The 16,694-nt window shown below is 35.4% G+C and overlaps 1 protein-coding gene across 1 annotated transcript in view; it reads right to left on the reverse strand.

Annotated features, from left to right (window-relative positions):
• The window catches only part of ABI3BP (ABI family member 3 binding protein), a 138,596-nt gene that overhangs the window by 102,588 nt on the left and 19,314 nt on the right, over positions 1-16,694 (reverse strand). Inside the window, exons 2-3 of the mRNA XM_087937347.1 lie at positions 10,295-10,474; positions 80-139 (exon numbers count right to left, since the gene is read on the reverse strand). Of these exons, the coding sequence (XP_087793473.1) occupies positions 80-139; positions 10,295-10,474 (240 nt within the window). The remainder of the gene's footprint in view (positions 1-79; positions 140-10,294; positions 10,475-16,694) is intronic.

The raw sequence follows: 16,694 nt of genomic DNA on the forward strand, positions 1-16,694 counted from the left end.
ATTCAAGGTAGGTTACTTTGATTGAAATATAGACCTCCTGAGTTTTTAAGGAAAAAAATGTTTAATAGTTTTGAAATACCTGAGCAGAATTTCTTATTGGAAACTGGTCTCACCACAATCAAGTATCTTGGCTCTGCATCTGGAAAATACAAGTTATAACTGTTAAAATCAGACAAAGAGTAAATACTTGAATAATCAAAACCATGTCATACTATTTCTTCTACTATATTATTAGTGTTTCATTAGCATTACATTTAGGTCATTCAAGTCCATCTCCAAAATACATAGAGAATATAATAGCATGCAACTTTTGACTTTAAGATATCTTGTATCAGTGGAATTTTTAGGGATGCCTATAATAAGTTTAGCAGCACTATATTGCTTAAGAACTTTCAATTTCAGTAAAACAATATTTTAAAATCCCTCATTAATCACCTTCACATTGTAGTAAAGTAATCAATAATTCTCAAGCAATTTTTTGAAAAAGATGAACTATTTTGGATTACAAGAAAATGTTAAATATTCACTTATTGCCTTGATGTAATAGCAATCATGCACATACAAAGATAGTATTCTTCTAAAACTAACTGCAATTTTTTGGAATAAATTCCCTTCTGACTGTACAGACTGAGAAGCAGTTGTCAAATTCTTTGAAATCATTGGTTTTTTGGAAACAAAGCACGATGTGCTGGTATTTTTACTCATAAACTAACAAATTATCTGGATTTTATATTCTCTGGAAAAACACATGGTAACAGGTCATAAATTCATTTAATGTTTCTAGTGAAAACCAGTTAAGTCATCCAGAGCTTAATCACAATATAAACTGATTAAAACAATATTTAGAGAGAGAAAGGGTTTTTTTTACATAGTAATGTGTGTGTAAATAGATATAATTTCTCAATGGATAAGAAGCAGAGTTTTAATTAAAATATAAAAAAATTAACCAAAATAGTTATCTTAAACTCCATACTTATTCAAGTTATATTGAGCAAAAACAGTATGATGAAATATCTCGAACAGTGATTTAATTAAGAACATAAAAATTACTTGAAATTAGTTAGAACTTTAAGATAATAAACATGTTAATCAGTCTACTACTGTATGCACAGAATTTAGGAATTTCAGGTCATGTGTATGTGGGTTAAGTCCTTCCAGGTAGACCAATCAACTTCCTAAGTAGAAACTATTTTTTATTGAAATTGGCTATAATAATATGTCAGACCTTCTTTCTTTACTTATAATTCAATGAATTAGGCACGTCTGAGTTACTTTTAAATATTTTAGATTGATAATATGATTTGCTACTTAGCAAAATCATCTTTCTTACACTCTATAGCAAGTATGGAAGGAAACTGCTGAAACATTGGCTGTGTTTAAGAATTAGATAGGTTTCTTCTGAAGACTCGGGGCAGATTACTCAGAGCCTATCTCAGGTTTTAGTGTTTAGGATGACTACTGATACATCTATTTACCTCATCCATTTCTTCCTTTCCATCCTCCTAATGTAACCTCTGTTAACATTACAATCGCTCTATGTTTATAGGCAAGTAGTAGATCAAATTATAAAGGGAGAGATTCTTTTCCAGATCATAATCACCATATACTGTTAAGGAGAAAGATGTGTATTTCCAAAATGTGCATTTATTCACTATAGCACTTTTTTTCATTTTTTTGTAAAATACACAAGAACACTGGAAGTCATAGACTTGCTTCACATTATGCACAGTATCTTAAAGGTTGATCATTTAACTACATTTTAGGCATCGCACCAGGACTCAGTGATAAATCTCACCTCTTCAGAACCTCAATTCTGATATGGAAGTGGCTTAATTTGTAACAAGACTGTGTTTATTGTCAACAAGAATGAAAATGTATACATTAACATAATAGACAATTCGCTGTGCTGTAGTGCAAAGAAATCTAAACCTGTATATAATTCTGTGCTCCGAGTTTAAAACAGGCTTTTTCCTACCTCCATTCCAGGCTAATGGATATTTGGCCATTCACCTGATGGTCTTACGAATATTTTTACACAATGTATGTTTACCTGAAAATGCTTTCTAGACAGGCAGAAGTATGCTGAATTATTTCTTTTATAGATTAAGCATGCCTGTAATATTGTACTGTTGCTCAGTTTCCTTGAATTGCCCATCTGTAATTCTTGCAGATTTATTGGAATAGTTTATACTATATGTTTCAATAAAGTGAAGAATTGGAAAAACATACTGCTGATTCTAGTACTTTGTTCTGATCAATAGAAAAGTTGCAATATTGGGGAAACCTTACCATCTTCAGCCCCGGTAAGTATATCAAACATGGTACTTTCTTCTTCTTGTAAAGAATAGCTTTTTAAATTCTTAGTATTTGGTTTTGCATAACAATCTTGGAAAGCAATATGGAGTCTTGTCCAAAACTGACTGTAAATCATAATTTTTCCATCTGTATACTGTGTGGAAACTCAATGAACTCAAGTGATGTTGATGCTTGGCAAAAAATATCATGTAATTATTTCACTATGTCCTCTAGTCTATTACATTTTATTCTGTAAGATTGTCTTCACTTTTTCAGACTACTTTTAAGGGGCAATAACCCACAGTAAAGAAACAAGCAGAAATTACAAGGTTTCATAGAGAGGGTTTGTTGAACATATTAAACCAAATTCTTGTCCTTATTAGGAGACAATCACACTGGAGCTTAAGAAAACTGGAACTGAAGCAACAGAACATACAAGATATATGTTTACCTGAAAATGTTTACCTTTACATTCAGAAATGATGAAGTAGAATTAGGGCAAAAAGGAACCAGAAGTGCCATAATAGACTCTCAAATAGAATGTTTGGTTTGATTAAAGAGTTATTAAAGAATTTTAATAAATTTATTTATAGTTTTATCCTAGAATTTCTGAGCAAATTTACACATCCAATCAAGGGATCAGGTGTTCCTATTTTATATTTTACACACCACTTAGTATAGATCTGATAATCCTTGTAGTTATTCAACTAATATTGTATGTATGTATGTATGCATGTATGTGTATTTAAAAGAGCTCTTACAGCTCTTTCGTTCTACCTGCTTTTAATAGTTTGATTACCTTTTTGTGCTGAGAAAGATAAAGACTCTCCTGACTCCAGCCTAGATCCTCACGATGATATGAAGTTTTTTTAGCCATAATATGGATGTAGTTTGTTAGAGCAGTGGTTCCCAAACTTTTTCAGTCCACCACCCCCTTGGTGCTACAAACTCATCCTCAGTGCCCCCCACAGGGGTGGGATTCAAATTTCTGTGGGCGTGGTCTAATTTGAGGGTGCGGCTTGCTGGTCATGTGACTGGGTGGGCATGGCTTGCTGGTCACATGACTGGCTGGCGTGGCTTGCTGGCTGGGCATGGCTTGCTGGTCACATGACCGGGTAGGTGTGGTTTGGTGGTCATGTGACTGGGTCGGCATGGCCAGGTACCTGGCAAACCAAATACAAGTGGTCCTCACTTAATGGCCGGTTGCTTAGCAAGTGTTCTAATTTATGACTGGCCTCCCCAGAGCTACTTGACTTGTTTTGGGAGTTTTGACAGCCATGCACACACATACACACACACTCCCTTCTAACCCTGCTGGAGCAGGTAATTGGACTAGAATCAGCAAATCATCTCTGATCAGATTCTAGTAGTGAATAGAATCTAATCAGAGATGCTTTGCCTATTCTTGTTGATTTGTTTTATTTGTATTTCTTTATTTTATGTTGCTGAATTGCATAGACATGTGTGTCCCTTCTTGTGCACAATCCAGAAGCTTTTGTGATTCTTGGCAGCAAAAATTACCGACCTCTGGCTTTGCTCTACTTTTCAAACATGCCACCACCATGTTCTAGGTGCCGGCCCCGCAGGTCCACCCCATTGAGCCTGTTGCACCAGAGGAACCTGTCCAAGCAAGTCCGAGCAGAGCAGTGCACCAAGTCAATGGGGTGAGCCTGAGAGAGGGAAAGAGAGAGAGAGAAAAGAGAGAGAAAGAAAGAGAGAAGGAAGAAAAGAAAGAGAAAAGGGAAAGAAAGAAAAAGAGACAAAGAAGGCGGAGTGGAAGGAAGGGACAGAAAGAAAAAAATAAAGAAGGAGGGAGGGAGGGAGGAGAAAGATAATGAGATATCTATTCTAGTGCAATCACCTGCTCCAGCAGGGTTAGAAGGGAATCTATGTGTGTGTGTTCTTGTAATTTACCAGTACATTTTGGTTTTGCCTTCTTCAGAATTGGCACTGTAATACACTGGGGAAAAGTATTTTTTTAGGGTGGAGTTCTGGTCCAATGGGTCTTGTTTAAAGCTTCAACAAAATGTGAGAGCTTCCTGATAGTCTTGACCATGTTTCATCCACAAAACCTTTAATAGAAGCCAAAGATGTTTCAATGTGGAAAGGGGGCTCAGTCTAAACTAGGCCTCATTTCAATCTGATGCATCAGCTCTCTCTCTCTCCCTCCCTCCCTCCCAGACAACACACCATTAAATGAAAGATGAATTGTATGTATTTTAAATAAAATAAAAAACTTATTAAAAAAAGAGAGAGCGAAAAGAGAAAGAGGAAGAAGGTCCAACCAGTCACCTGAATGCCACCCCATTACGTAACCTGCCTGCTGGGAGGAGGCTGACCACCACCCCATCATCTGACCCTAGCAAGTAGAGGTCATCAGAGAGGGACCAATGCGGACTGGCCACCATACGAAGACAGCCAGGAGAACTCAGACTCCAGCGACCCTTACAGGGATTAGCACTACACAGGTTTACAATTACTGAAATTTTATCCAGAAGTTAATACATACCACAAAGGAAGTAATCTATAGGAACTGTATTTCACTGATCAGAAGTACTATTCAGTAAAGTACTATTCAGTAACCAGGAGAATATAGCAATTATGATAATAAACAGTCTGTTTGATTGGTTTAATTTTATCTGCCTGTGAGATCTTGTATCCTCCCCTAGTTCTATCTATCTTTAAACCAAAATGTTGTTTGATTTCTCCTGTTTTATCTTAAATTTCCTCTCTAACAGTGAGATTATCTCAGTAGCTTCTTGTTTAGTTTTGGTGATTAATGCTATGTCATCAGTAAATAATAGCAATAATGAAATTACACCATTACTTTCTCTTTTAAACAAACATGGATCAGCCATGCCAGCTACAAAACCTATCTTAGTTAATTCTTTAACTATACATTGGTTCCACTCATATTCTGATTGCTTCAAACCATAAAGACTCTTTTTCAATCTCCAGCAATCAGTTGTATTATCATTTTGATACCTAAAGGTTTTTTTAAATATATAGTGTGTTGCAACGGTGCATGCAGATATGCCGTCTCTATATCCAAATGATTTATAGCGTATTTCTCCTCAGCTGCCCACACTAATGCTGCCCTTAATGTAGTAGCCTTCAGACTAGGTGCAAACACCTCATCATAGTCATTTGCTGTTTGATTGAACCCTTGTGCTACTAACCTGGCTTTATGGGTAACAGTCCCATCTACACCTGTCTTCAGTTTATAAACCCATTTACATCCTATAGCATGTTTACCTGGTGGTAACTTAACGTTTTCATATACCTCGAGTTTTTTTAATGATTCTAGTTCCTTATCCATTGCTTTCTGCCAAGCAGCCTAATCCTTAGCAGGATACAGTTTTAGCTCACTATAATTACTTGGAACTGTATTCACTAGGCATACAATACTAGCCTGATATCTATCAGGTGGTCGTGTTACACAGGTTGAACATCTTGATAATACAGGGCTTACTGGTGGACTCACCTGTGCCACCTGCTCCTGTTCTTCTACTCCCTCCTGTGCCTGTCCTTCCTCTTTAACGGCTATTCGTGGTTTACTGATTTTATCTTTAGGGACGATTTGGGTGTCAATAATAATATCATTGCTGGATTCCTGTTCCAGTTTATCCCATCTAATGGGCTCGAGAAATTTTGCACTAGCACTACAATAAACTTGAGCTGTGCCTTGATCACAGAATCTAAATGATCTATGGTTGGCCTCGTAACCCACAAAAAATAATTTCTTAGCTCTATGTTGCCCTTTCAGTCTTACTTGTGAGGTAATACGCACCCATGCTGGAGTTCCAAATATGTGTAGGTAACTTAAATTTGGTTTTCTGCCAGGCCAACGAGTGAATGGTAATTCTGCAGTCGTTGTGATAACTACAATGTTTAACACATGGTTGCTACACATTATGGCCTCACCCCACAGTGTTTCAGGCAAACCTGAATCAGATAACATAGTATGAGCCATGTTTGCTCTCTTCGTTCTATAAACGAGTTATGTTGTGGTCTGTAAGGTGCAGAACGTTTATGTTCAACACTAGCCAATTTCAGCATTGTTTGGAATCTTTTGTTAACAAACTCAGTCCCATTATCAGTAACTAAAGTAATTACTTTACTTTTCTTTTTTTTTTCTCTGCAAACCTTAGCCAGTTAAAGAAATGTTGGAATGTTTCTGTTTTGTTTTTCATAAGATAGCAGAAACCGTATCGTGAGTAATGATCCATAATACTCAAAATACAGCAGGCACCCCCTAAACTAGGTTTCTTAGGATCAATTATGTCAGCAAAAACAACCTCTAAAGGTTCTTTGGTCTTAAACCCATTAAGTCTGTTTGCAGAAGTAACCTTGCTCTTCTCTTGGCTACAGGCATTATAGTTTAAATACTTGCTACAGGGTTTCAATTTAACTCCCTCTGACAATTCAACAGTTTGTTTGAGCATTTTGAAATTAATGTGCCCTAGACGTCTATGCAGTAAATGTATACATTCATCATGTGGCTTAACATTGTTATAAACTGAGTTAGCCATCTGCACCTGGTCATCAGGTATCACATATAAATCATTCTCTAAAGTAGCAGTAACACTTTTACCCTCTTTCTCTATTATACAGTTATCTCCCCTAAAGGTTACTACATAACCATGATTAACTAAAGCCCCTACTGATAATAAATTAAATTTTAGTTTAGGTACATATAACATAGTTAAATGTTCATTTATACAAGAACAATATGCAGTACCATCACCTGATGCTTTAATCTTCCATCCATTTGTCAATGATACATGTTGTTTACTCGTGGACATCTTTACAAACCTTTTTCAATCTTTAGTAATACACTGTGATGCTCCACTATCAACAACCCACAAATCATTGTTTACAGTTGAATTGCTAGACATAGCTAAACTAACATTCTTCTTAGCTTTCTGGTGTTCACTAGTATTCTGTTATTTTCCTTTCTTACAGAATCTAGCTAAATGTCCCCTAGCCCCTCAAGAAAAACATTTCCTAACAGTATAGGCAGTTGAAGACAAATCTTCTTCTTGTGGTTGTTCCTTCCTCAGTTGATCTCTATCTAGCCGTCTTCTTGCTTCTTCTAACAACCTTCCAGTTATGTCAATCAATGTCAGTTTATCTCTGGGCAGGAATTCCAGTGAAGATACGTAATCATCATAACTTTCATCCAATGAGGAAAGAATGATGTAAACTTGATGCAGCTCTGAAAATATCAGTTCTTTTTCATGTAGCTCTTGAAAAGTTCTTTCCATGAAATTCAAATGAGCTAACATATCTCCATCTTTCAGAAAACGTGCTCTAAACAGTTTACGTGTAAGATGTATGTGTGCACCTACACTGTCATGAACATAACTCATCTTCAAATTCTCCCAACACCTAGCAGCAGACTCTTCTCCATGAATATGAACTAGCTGCTGATCACTCAGTATTAGTCCAATTATACAAAGAGCTCGTTCGTTGTTCTGTTTAAAGTCAGCAAGCTTCTTGGCATCATCCTCATTATTTAGATCCCAAGCATTTACATCCGGTGGGTTTTGAACTACATTCCATAAACCTTCTCTATGCAGAAGTAGACTGCACTTCATAGTCTAGGAAACATAGTTTGTTCCATCCAGCTGGGTTATCAGTAATAGACTTGTTGAAGTGACTTGTGCCATCTTTACCAGGATAGTAACCACAATTAAACAGTAAACAGCTGTCTGTATACAGTACTGTGTATTCACACCAACTCTCAGTTATCTGAGCCTGGTATGGCCTGGGCCCATAACCATTGTTGAGGTAATTCCCCGTTAGGAGAATGAGTGCATACAGGGAGACGTATTGAGAGTAGTGTTTGAATAATACACACACACAGCACATAGATACATTGTACAGTAAATGTAGGTTTTTACTTCTGGAAATGTTTAAGCAAAGTTCAAACACAAAGTCATTCACAGGTAAATCAGTCAGTTTTCAATCCAGTGATAATTACAATATCAAAGTCCAGTGTCAAAAACAGTTCAGTATCAGACTTACATCAAATCCAAGAATAGCAGTCAATAGAAGGAACGGCAATATTCTCCAACAGAAGGAAACTAAGACTTGCTCACACTCTCTTCTGAGACTAAGACTAAATAACCCAGGTTTCTGGCTCCATCTTATGGCCGTTTGAGAAACCACACCTAATTACAGTTTTGCATTTTCTTAAAGAGACAGTATTAAAATGTCTATCCTGGTTTATATATTTCCAACCCAAATAACTGTTAGGTGACTTATATTCCTAACAATGGGTATCGCTGCATTTGGTTTTTTTAATCACGTGAAGGGTTGTGTTCTGTTTAGCATCATCTACATTTTCAGTATACGATTTTATTTTCAGATTTTATAAAACATTATTGCTAATATAAGGTTGTGTAAAATCTGCCATTATTATACATTTTGCAGTAAATACAGTGAAAATAAGATTTACTTTTGAAGAATTTTGCCAAATTATCTCAAATTTTCAATGCAATTTGGGTGTCATTTTGTACTGAATTGTACCTGAAAGTTTAGCTTGGTTCTTTCTGGCATCACTTTTAGGCATGTTGCATTTCAAAATATTTACATTTGTTATTCTATTTTTCTATTTTAAGGACAATGCTTTTTTTGTTTTACAAATCTGCGTGCTGATATAATTATAGGGTTTCCAGCATGGGGTTGGACTACAAGATCTCCAAAGTCCCCCCAACTCTGTTATTCTGTTCATTTTTCATTCTTTTCTTTTCATTGACTAATATAAAACTATTTTTATTGCAAAAAGTTTACTTGCAAATGGATGCACTTTTAAATTACAATTGAGTATAATATTCTAGATTTTATAAAGGCAATGAGGTCTGCTGCTCCTAGTGGTGACACTAGGATACTGCCCACTCACCAGGGCAGTGCTGAGTTGAACACAGACCAAACTGACATCAGGCACAGGCAATAAGCCAGTTGGTTGGGTGAGGGGGCTGTTGTTTTTTGTTGTTGTTGCAACCAATGGATCTACAGTCATATCCATCAAACAATTCTAAATTTTATAAAGACTGTGAATTTATTTACTTCATTATTATGTGGAACTCCCTGGAAAGTGTTTAATTTGATTTTATTTATTAGATTAGTTTAATCCTAGGAAAAGCATGGTTTCCAAATGTCTGGAATTATAAAGAAAAACGTATTTAATTACAAGGTATGTATTGGATATATTTGCTCTAAATGGAGAAAAAGTCTTGTGCAACACAATGCTAAGTATTCACAAGGGTTTGTAACCTTAGAAATCCATCTTGGAAAACAGAGATTTAAACTTGCCAAAAATAGCCAGAAGGTATTTAAAAGTTCCAGTCCAACTACTTCTCCATTCTGAACATTTGTTTAACACAGCTGACTATGGAAACACTTATGGTACTATGAAATAAATTTGCCCTGATGCTTGCCAGCAATTGCTTTGAGGATCTCTAAAGTTTCATGAATATTACTCACCAAGTGCAAAGTTCTTACTTGTAATAATCTGCCTTAAGAAGAAACTGACATTGTATTGCAAAAAGGGCAGCAAACAGGGTTTCTGAATTTATCAGAGCCATCTAGTAACTAACTAGTAACTATCTAGTTTTTTGCAGCCCAGATCTGTTAGTTCTGATTTAATTTTAAGTCTAAATCTAAATTTGCTTCAGGTGTTTTTAAGGCTAAGTGTTGTAACATTAGTTACAGATCAAAAAATTACTGGCTAACATGCGATCCTTATCTTGGAAAAAAAAGCTGTGTCCTTACTAATATTTGCAATAGTGTCAAATTAGCCTGTTTACATATTCAGATATTTTGAAAAACATCAGTAATTGGAAACATGCAAACAAACAAGTATTGGTAGCACATACTGTCTCTTTTCCTTTCAAAGCCTCTATCTTTGAGCCCAAACTAGAAGAAAATATATGTACAATTTGTGCAATAATTAAAAAAAAGAAAATAATCTATAAATTGTAAATAGCCTTACCAATTTCAGTCATGTACATTTTCCCATTAGATGGTAGGGGAATATATTGGTTAGAGAAGAAGTTGCTTCCATACCCCAGGACGAAACCTTCCAGTTTAGTGCTTGGAGTTGGACGAATGTATCTCATGCACACTGCATCACTGGTTACATTGATCTGAACTTTCAGGCTTTGTTTTTTAACTAAATGTAGCAAAAGAACAAGATAAAGAAAAATTTGATTACAGCATAAAATAATCACCACACACACACACACACACACCAAATACCACTTGCGCAGCATCACAAAATCTCCAGAACTGTAAAGCCTACGAACTTGAAATTTGACACATATGTTCCTCTTGGCTTCTAGCTGCTCACTAAGAAAGGATTTATCGAAATTACCATCAGAGCATTAGTATTTTATATATTATTAATAATATGCTTTGATGCTGTGATCTACTCCCCCCCCCCCACCTGAAAAGAACCCTGTTCCAACTGCCAGTTGCCTCACATTTCCATCCCTTAATAACTTCATAGCCATTTGCACCACTCAGGTGATCGAGGACACAGATAAACCTCCAAGTTGCCTCAACGACTCTCTAAAAGGATGCAAACTATACTTCCAAACAGGAAGCGACTTTGGCATTACACACCATCCAGTCAGAGCTAAAGAAGCTCCTTGGATGAGAAACAAAACATCTTCAAAGAAAAACCAGAAAGTCCAGTTGGCTCCTGAAAAAAGCACCTTTGGGACAACAGTTGGAAGATTGTATTTTACAACACTTTTGCTGGATAGATAGATAGATAGATAGATAGATAGATAGATAGATAGATAGATAGATAGATGATGGATAGATAGAAAGGAATGGAAAAGAGAAAGGAAAGGAAAAGAGGAAGGGAAGGGAAAAGAGGAAAGAAGGAAAGGAAGGGAAAGGAAAAAAGGAAAGGAAGATGGGAAGGGAAAGGAAAGGAGGAAAGGAGGAAAGGAAGGAGGGAAGGGAAAGGAAAAAAAGAAGGAAAGGAAAGGAAGGGAAAGGGAAAAAGGGAAAGGAGGATGGGAAAAGAGGAAAGAAAGAAAGCCTCCTGCATAGCCTGATCACATAATTTCATCACGAAACAGGAGGAATCCAGCTAGTTATACAATGTAAGTAAAATAATGGCTGACATTATAAATAAGTTGGCTTGTTTTGTTTGTGATCATTGTTTCATAAGAGTCATCAAAAATACTTTTATTGTAATTGTTCTCAGTGTGGGCTATATAAAAGTAGGATTACGAATAATAAACCCAAAGTGATGCTATATACGCTATAAATTCATTAAACTGAGTGACATTAATTGTGCTGCAGTTCAATTGTATGTTATACCAAATAGTATGTATGATTTTCAAACTGTTGACAATCTTATGAAATGCTGCACTAGGTAGTATAATATAGTCAGTTTTATGTCAAATGTATCCACATAGTCAGCAATTTTCTGAATTAGTTTGCAATATATCTATTTATTATTTTCATTAGCTATATTTCCTATCATCAAGGTGCTCAAAGTAATGTGTAGCCAATAAACACTAAAAGAAATACAAATTAAAGTGTCAGAAAGTTACAATTAAATAAAGAAATAGATCATTAGTCAATAAACAGATTACTGGACCAAACACTTTCATGATTCAAATCTGATGAGAAATCTGGTCATTGCTAGCTGTTGAGATATTTATCAGTCTAACACATCACAATGTCCAAAAACATTGTTGTAATTTATAGTAACCTTGTCCAAACAGATATAAACATCCATAAACTATATTGTCATATACACCACAGGTTGTGGAAACCTAAATGCTAATACCTAGTAGTAGGTAGTAAATTATTTTTCTGAACAATATTCTTGTCATGAAACAGGTATAATTTAATTCATTTGTAAATGTTACTATGTTAGCTGAAAACACTAAGAGGTAATATTGAGCTCACTGAAGATCTGGATTCAAACAAAAATGTATTCCTAAATTCAGCACTTTGCAATGCATTATCTTGTTTAAGCACAACATCAACTTTATGAATATGTGCTGTCATGTAAAAGAACAATGGAACTACTATATACACTGATAAATATGCTAAGGAAATTCAATATTGGTTAATCCCTAGAGTCAAGAGAGCTTAGTTCCCCCTTTTAGTTTTTGGAATACATGAAATATCTTTTGATGTAGAAGTGAGGCCATACAACATATGGCCTTGGTTGTGGGTTTTTTATATTTCAGTTTTTACTTTGCTGACTTTCTACAAAAATATACCAGGTCTTTGATTTGTCATGGGTCATGGGTCATACAAAACCTTTAAAAAAAATGACATTGTTTAAGTCAGTTATTAAATAGAATGAAATGATATGCTGAAGTAACAATTCTGGAATGTACCACTATATATAATTAGGGACAGAGAAAAGAAAACAAAAGTAATTTTGAAGTAGCATATAAAGTTTTTTTTCATAAACAAAAAAAAAGAAAGATAAATATTTTGTTGAGTTCTGAGAGAGTTTGCTCAGAAAATGGATGTTCGCATGCTATGTTTATGTGTTTTTGCTTTCCATAATCAATATATCTCTTTTTGTTACATTTTTATGACAACTGAACTGTACAAATAGCATTAAATGCTTTTGTATCTTTCTATCTTTCAAGGCTTCTTGGCAATGGGTATGTCTACATACAATGTAATTTTCATGACAAATACCCCTAAGAGCACTGAATGAAACATGAATTATTTTCTGAAAAGTGAAGCCCACTACATTTGGACCAAGTGCTATTCCAGGTTGATTTCAGAGACAGAAGTCCAACTCATAAGTCACTGTAGCCAATTCATTTTGCTCCAGAAAAGGCTGGAACTTGCCCATCAACCTGAGCCATGGTGGTGAAGTGGTTAGAATGCAGTACTGCAGGCTACTTCTTCTGACTGCCAGCTGCTGCAATTTGGCAGATCAAATCTCACCAGACTCAAGGTTGACTCAGCCTTTCATCTTTCTGAGATGGGTAAAATGAGGACACAAATTATTGGGGCCAATATGCTGACTCTGTAAACTGCTTAGAGAGGGCTGTAAAAGTACTGTGAAGTGGTATATAAGTCCAAGTGCTATGCTATCAACCTGAACTGGATAAAGATACTTTTGGCTATGGCTACTACCAGCCCTTCCAGCAGGAAAAGTGAACCTAAGACAAAACCTCAAGTCATAGTAACATTATCTCAAGGGCAGCAATTCTGTCTTATTGAAATAAACTTTGTCCTATTTTGTCCCATTCATACTTCAACAGTCTCTACACACCAGGAGCAGATTTTGACAACATCCCTTGTGGGGCCCAAGATCATAATATTGAGCCAAATATCAGTGTATTGATGATATCAAACCATAACATTGCTATGAATATATTACATAGCAAGAGCAGAGAAGAAACAAATGTTGTGAAAATAGTCACCATCCTGACCTCCTCCATCATCATAGATTAGAATTATATCTTGAGATATCAGAGGAACCACTTAAGAATGGTTGTTTCTTTCCATATTAATGTCTAGCACTCCTTAATACTGTAGTCGATGGCATAAAATGCCAATGAGAGGTCTAAGAGGACTACCAAACTACATCAAAGTTCCTACAAAAATTAGAGTGGTCAATGGCTTCTCTATCCCATGTCAGAATTGTAATATGACTGTTCAGGAATCGAATTGACCCACTTCCTATAGTATTCTTTTGAGTTCCCTTAAGCAAAGGTGCACCATAGCTTTCTTCAGGACTTTCAGTGTTGCCCTTTTCCAAAGTGAAACAATGTCCATGTCTCAGTTCTACCATTTCTTTTTATATGCTATTAAGAAGCCAAGAAGGACCTGGATCAAGCTCGTATATGTTAAATACATCAATATTAGCACAAGATTCCCGTGAAAGTTGATTAATTTTATTAGTTTACTCAGAGGAAGATTGTCAAGAACTTTAAAACTAAAATAATATTAGGAAAACAGTATTAAAATAACAATCGTCATTAGATAGCCATTCACCAAAACAAAATTATTATTTTAAAAATCTGGGATAGAATTTTGATTCAAATCTGTCTTCAAAAATCCATCTTGTTGCTCCATCTTTCTTAATGATTATCAGAACAAATCCTCAGATATCTAAGAGTAGTCAGCTAAAGGTCTCTCAGCCAAAATTGTTAGGGCATTCCATGAGGTTCTATTTTATCTCTCATGATGTTCAAAATCTAAATGAACTCACACTCATCCTACCTGTTACCTAAGTCATATTTAGAAAGCCTGCTCTGGATATTGGACAATTTCAAGCTGTATGGAAAAACTCCATCTGTTCAACATTGTTACCAGCTTCAAAATGGGTGGGGGGGGGGTAGAAAGATGCAATCATGTGATCAAAACCCTACCTTTATACACATGTGATAAATATTAAAAAAGATAATTCTTGCTATTTTTACACGTACTGGGAATTATAGATTTCAGATGCAAAACTAAAAGCTTCAGTTAACTAATTATTTGTATGTTGCAGATTACTTAATCATAATGATATGAATCTGTACAATTCCAGTATTTTGAAGAAATATAATTGGCTATTTTGTTTTTATATAGGAGTTATCATTTAGCTTCATTCTGGAAAAAGATCTATGTGGTCACTTAAAGATAACATTGACTTGATGGAATACAGTCAATTAACTGGTTTTGTTGAATTTCAGTAAATTTTAGTAACATGATTTGCTAGGTTTCATTGCCTTTACACATACAACAAAATCAATGGATTATCCACTGGAGAAGACTCTTGTGCCAAGTCACAATAATAATAATAACCCTTAGACTTATATACCACTTCACAGTGCTTTCCAGCCCTCTCTAAGCAGTTTACAGAGTTAGGCTATTGCACCCAACAATTTGGGTCCTCATTTTACCCATGTTGGAAGGATGGAAGGCTGAGTCAACCTTGAGTCTGGTGGGATTTGAACTGCCAAACTGTAGGCAGCTGGCTGCAGAAGTAGCTTGCAGTACTCCACTCTAACCACTGCACCACAGAAGCTCCTTATAACAAAAGATTTTCATAGAATAAGAGAGTTGGAAGGGACCTTGGAGGTCATCTAGTCCACCTTCCCTGCTCAAGCAGGACCAAATATTAGCCTCTACCTGGGATCAAACTCACAGCCTCCTGATTGTGAGGTGAGAGCTGCAGAGCCACCGCACCTGTTATAGACACATGAGAAATCCAACCTTATTACATTCATTGGCACATCTACATGGCTCAATGAAGCCAGATTCACCTCATTAAAAACAAATTATCAGAGAAAGCTGTGCCATTGTCATTTCCAGATTTAGCTGTGATTCTCTTGCTATCAAAAAAAGGCAGATCAACAAAAGAAACATCTGCACTGTTTTTAAATTGCTCAGTCCATCTGTAGAATTCCCATGGTATCTGCTGAAATCAGCAAACTATGATTTATTTTATACTTTTTTACTGACCACTTTTTTTAAACACCCCCCCCTCCCAAATCTCTATTGTATCATGGAAGATGAAGGAAATTGATACCATATGTCAAGTTAGTTAACAATAAATCTATTTAAATGATAGCATGAAGTAAGACTTATAGTTTGAATTAATATGTCAATGTTCTTCTGTAGATTATAGCCTTTTAATGGTAACATGTTAAAATTAATTTCAGTAAATGTGTTCTGAGACACATGAGTATCTTAACAGGTTCTAATATGAAAAATGCATGAAGAAACCAATAGAAAAAGTCCATTAGTCTTACAGTGCCTACTTAGTTGGGAAACTTATGACAAATTGCTTTTGAGTTTGCCAGTTTTATTATGCACAGTTTTCATATTTTACTAGGGAAGCAGCCAGATGCTATGATAATAAATATTCAAGGAGAGGAAGAAGAGAAAAAAGAAGAAGAGAAGAAAGAAGAGGAAGAAGAAAAAGTATTTCTGAAAAAGAATCATTATCCAGGGTTCCGTGCAAATGGGTTAAAAACTATTAAAATGTTGCTCACTAAAAGTTCAAGTCCAATATAAATGCTGCAAAATAAAAAAAGTGTATTGGTTGCATTTATTGCTGCAATAATGAGTGATAGTATGATCAACAACTGAAGGAATGAGATACAGCACTGTTAATATATAACTGGATAATATATTCTAAAGTCACAGTTGCTTATTTAATATTGGATCAGGTAGGAATTAAAATCATCTAAAAAACTCTGGTTCAAATCTATTTCTTGAAAATTATAGTCCACTGTAAAAAGCAGCGTAGCTACACTATAAAGAAAAGTTATTTGCAAAAAAAAATCATTGTGGGAAGAAACTGTTTCTGTTGTTCAGTTACTAAGTCATGTCTCATTCTTTACAACTCCATGATCATGCTATACCAGGTTCTTCTGATGTCCAGTGTCTTCCAGAGTTTT

The sequence above is a fragment of the Pseudonaja textilis genome, chromosome 7, assembly GCF_049901715.1.
Source record: "Pseudonaja textilis isolate UNSWEBS1 chromosome 7, rPseTex1.2, whole genome shotgun sequence".
In the NCBI taxonomy this organism is placed as follows: Eukaryota; Metazoa; Chordata; class Lepidosauria; order Squamata; family Elapidae; genus Pseudonaja; species Pseudonaja textilis.